The following is a 4852-nucleotide window of genomic DNA, read 5'->3' on the forward strand; positions in this document are numbered from 1 at the left end:
GCCCCCCCATAGCCACAGTTTTTGCCCCCCCAGGAGGGCCTAACCCCACAATATGGGAGCCACTGCCCTAAGGGAAAGTAAGCAGAAGACCTAAGTGTTCTGCTGCTACACTTGGAAGGTGAAGTTGTGTGATAAATATTCTTAAAAACACACATCCAGTCCACATGTATTCTGTGTGTGATGTACTGCTGGGAAACCTGAAAGATATAATATTGCAGTGCAAAGACCTTTGGAGGCTGCAGAATATAAAATACAGCACAGAGGAGGCAAATTGTATTGGTTATAATCTAAAACTTAATTGCACCTATAGTCTAGGGGCACCACCAAATGCAGCATGACTTGTAAAAAACTCTATTTAGAAATGGATTAGTCCTTCAATGACAACTAAAGCTTTACAAAGAAGAAGGGTAGAAATGCTGCACATCATGTTCTGAGTTTCTGTACCAGCCCAAGGCACCCATAACCTTTTAGCTGAGAAGATCTGAGCCTCCTATTATGCCCCTGGTAGCTCCCCGTTTTCTGATGATCTCATTGTTTGTATAGTTGTGGACACAGTCATAGGTGGAAATGGAATAAAGAGGAGGAATACTTAACCTCTTCAAAAAGAAATTAACTATATATATAATTACAAGTTATGTAATGATTAGACTTCTGCAGTAGTCTCCCCAAGGAAATCACCTTCTTCCCATGGACACAGTATCTCTGGTCTAGATACTCAACAGAGATAAAAAGAATAACACAATGAACAATTAGTAATCAGAGTTCTTTACTGATACATAAAAATAAAAAAATATCAACGCTACTTACAGACAGTGTTGCCATTGTTTAATCTACAATCTGAATTTTAGCACTAAAAATTATTTTTACAATACACATTGTGAGACTATCGCAAGTAGCGTGGAATGCTTAGTAATGCCAATACAATAATCTTGGCCTATTATATAGTCCATTGAAGCTCTATGTAATTGAAGAGTCACTAAGTGCTGTGAACACGTATTTGATGTATTGTTCTGTCATGTTAAACCATGTTCCACCTTAATAGGCAGAGCAGCAAACATTAAAGCATAAAAACATAATAAATGTAGTTCAAAAGACTCTAGTATATGAATTGTTTGTTTGTATGACTCCTGATTCCTCTTTGCTTCCCGTGAACCCAGAGCTTACAACCTTCCCTGAAACTCTTTTAGAGAGTCTTGAAAGCTCACTCTTGAATTTAACTCCAACGAAAGCATAAACAAAAGGGTTCAGGCACACATGGGAAAGTCCTAAAGTCTCTGTGACTGTCAGTCCTATGTCCAGTTTCTTAAATAATGAACAATTTGGGCCAATGACACCCAACCTTTGTAGGCTATCAATAAGCAAGAATGTATTGTAGGGACCCCAGCAGAGCACAAAGACAAACAACAGCACCACAATGACCACTTGTGATCGGTAAGAGTGACCATGTCTGGACCTTCGAAGAGTACAAAATATCCTGCTGTAGAAGAAGAACATAAGGAACAGTGGAAGAAGGAATCCTAGGCTGAGGTTAATAAACCGAAGGGTAGTCCTCCAAGTATCAGCAGTTTCTGGATTGAACTTGTAATGGCAAGAATGTGCTTTTGATTGTTCAACAAAATCCACATCCCGGAAGTAAAACTCTTGTAATGAGAGCAAGCATGAGGTGGCCCATACAACAGCGCAGATTAGGAATGTGTGGATGGGTCTTTGCTTTCTATGGAGCTCCACTGCATGGACAATGGCAAAGTAGCGGTTCAGTCCAATACAGGCTAAGAAGAAAATGCTACTGTACATGTTAATGGAGAAAAGAGCTCCGACCAGCTTACATGGTATAGAACTGAAGACCCACCCATAGGCATACTGTGTTGCCCAGAAAGGTAAAGTAAGTCCTAGGAGAAGGTCGGACAGAGTCAAATGGAACAAATAGTGGTCGGATAAATGCCAGGAGCAACGCCTGCTCTTCAAGACATAGAGGACCAGTCCATTCCCTATAAGGCCCAGTACAAACACAAGCAAGAAGGTAACTGGGATGAACCACTGGTTGAATCTGCTGGTCACATGGTAACTGCACGGAGCGGCTTCCTCTGGGATCTCTGGAAGTGCTGTATCTACCTGGAGAATGATAAATACACCTGTTTGTTAGTCTTTTATGCTGTAATGTTCACATTACCCACATTCTTGCTGTTCTATTTAAATCTGAACAGGTGATCTACTCTCACACATCAGCCACACAAACATACATTAATCACTCTCAGTTACCATTGCAAAGTCATTTGGGCATTTAGGTGGATTAATTTGATTTCCAATAGAAGCGATATCACCAACCCAAGCAGAATAAGACTCAATACTAGATCTTCAGCTATTTGACATTCAATGCTCTATTATCAGTGATCATATAAAGTAAACATATATTGTGGCAAGCTGATTTAGGCTCACCAGCCTCTGCAACTATCTATCTATCTATCTATCTATCTATCTATCTATCTATCTATCTATCTATCTAACACATAATGCCCAGAGATACTCACGTAGTAGCTAGAATAATCTTCTTCGTGGCTTTCTGCCATATTGCTCACATCAACCACACAACTCAGCTATACAAAGAAGAAAGTACAATTGTCATTTACACTTCTAAATTTTGTGGTAATGACCTTGGCTGGTAGGCTTTTATAAGGAGGGAGGGTGTGCCTGCAGAAAGGGGAAGTTAGAAAAGAGAACAAATAGCTCAATAACTGGTATTATCAGACCTGCTAAACAGAATTAAATAATATTTAATAAAATGTATAAATACTTTTTAAATGCAGTTCTGCTACAATTTAGATTGCAATCTCTTTGTGGCAGAGTCCTCTTTACCTCTTGTGCCATTTTTATATGTTTTCTTGCATGTTTAATGTAAACACCCATTTATTATACAACACTGTATCAATGTGTTGGTGTTTTATAAATACACAATAATAATAATAATGAAGTTAAGGGGAGAGAGAACATTTGTAAAATCTTTAAAAGAAAACTCCACCAAAACTTAATTTCTCAATTTAATTTTCCGCAATGAATTCATCTATGCAAATCTGAAAGTGTTTTAAAGTTATTTGTAAATTTATTTGCTATGGAAAGAGGCATCTGTCAGTATTTTTATATCAGTGCATTATAGATGATTATAGATACTAACATGACATTCTGGATAGCCTGAACCTAAGGCAAATTGCACTTAAGATCCCACAGCCAAGTGATCCAGGCAGATTGTATCCAAAAATTCTTTGGAGCAGGGACTCAAAAAGGCAAAGGTTTTCAAAGTAAAAAGTAGTTTAAAGCCAATGCAATGTCATTATTTTAGTGTCCCAATTTCCTCTCACCTTTATTATATCACTGGAAAACAACTGGGGTTATCGGTGACATCTGAAGGCTCATTTACCAAGAATAGGGAAAGACAAAGGAAAAAAAACAGACACAAATCACCAGTTGCACAATTGTGCTCATTCTTGCACTTTGCTGAATGGACACAGGTCTCTACCTGTGTAAATTGAGTGCAGAGACCTGCATCTGCACCATGAATACAATGCCGGCTGCAGTCGAAAGTGATGTATTCATGAGGGGTGGGTGGGAGCAGGCATTTAGTCTCTCCTGACGACTTGCTCATCAGACACTCAAATTGGGGGAACTGGCAATTAGTACAGCACTGCCTTTTACCCTCCCATCCTTACGCCAAATTTTTAATCTACCCCTACCCAAATGCATACTGCAAAATAGTTTGATAGAAGAAGACCTCTGACTTGTACACAACAGATTGTTAAATGAGCACTAAAAGGCATGGTATTATGCCCTGAAGTGCTTCTTTACTTGCCCCAGGGGCACAAGTAAATGGAGAAAAAAATATAGAATACAATACTTGTCCATGAAAAGCAAAATATAACCATAATGTGAAGGGCTCATTTATAAAAGCAAGTGCAATGTGCAAAGTGCAGTTTTCAGGTGCTTAACACCATGTTGTTTACCCAAAACACACCATTTCCCCCCGAATTTCAGAGGTAGAGTCTGCAGCCACCCATCACAATTTGGCCCCTGCTTTTTGTAACTTGCTGAAGTTGTAGGGCACAGTTTAAGACTTCTAATCTCATTAGTGTTTGATCTGCTTTGTGCAAGTCAGTTCTAACTATGGGCACAACCCACTAGACTTTACCTCTACTGACTAGAGAAGTGATCCCCAGCAAGTAGCTCTCCAGCAACATATTGCTCACCGACCCCTTGGATGTTGCTCCCAGTGGCCTCAAAGCAGTTGCTTATTTTTGGATTTCTGATTTGGAGACAAAAAAAAAAACAGGTGTATTGACAAACAGAGCCTTCTGTAGTCTTGCAGTCCACATATGGGTTACCAAAAAGCCAATCACAGCCCTTATTGGACAACCCCTAGAATGTACTTTAATGCTTGTGTTGCTCCCCATCTCCGGATCTACTCCCAGGCAGGGCCGCCATCAGAAATCACAGGGCCCCATACGACAAAATTTCCTGGACCCCCTGGGCTGCGCCCACCGCAAGCCCCACCTACAGGTCCACCCTCCCCACCCCACAGGTCCACCCCCCACCGCACAGTAAAAAAGCAAAAAAAAAAATATTGGTGGCTAGGGTTCCCACATGTTAATAAAAAATAAAAAGATATTGGTGGTCAGGGCCCCCCATAAAAAAACATTTGTGGTCAGGGCCCCCCCATTATAAAATATTGGTGGCTAGGACCCCACATAAAAAAAAAAATTGGTGGCCAGGGCCCCTTAAACGTCCATGCCTTCCCGAAGTCAGCAGCTCTCAGAAAGATGGGGGGCCTGGCTAAGTAAGTGTGGCGTGGCAGGGCCCCCCTTAC

At 40.5% G+C, this 4852-nt stretch overlaps 1 protein-coding gene across 1 annotated transcript; it reads right to left on the bottom strand.

Moving 5' to 3' along the window:
• Window positions 1-800: 800 nt before the first annotated feature.
• Window positions 801-2839, bottom strand: LOC108697037 (C-X-C chemokine receptor type 3-2). Its single transcript, XM_018226712.2, has 2 exons — window positions 2529-2839; window positions 801-2112 (listed from the first exon to the last, which is right to left on the bottom strand). The coding sequence occupies exons 1-2, from the start codon at window positions 2565-2567 to the stop codon at window positions 1087-1089; spliced, it is 1065 nt and encodes a 354-aa protein (XP_018082201.1). The 5' UTR covers window positions 2568-2839; the 3' UTR covers window positions 801-1086.
• Between the last annotated feature and the right edge of the window lie 2013 nt (window positions 2840-4852).

Source organism: Xenopus laevis, chromosome 7L, assembly GCF_017654675.1.
Source record: "Xenopus laevis strain J_2021 chromosome 7L, Xenopus_laevis_v10.1, whole genome shotgun sequence".
NCBI lineage: Eukaryota > Metazoa > Chordata > Amphibia > Anura > Pipidae > Xenopus > Xenopus laevis.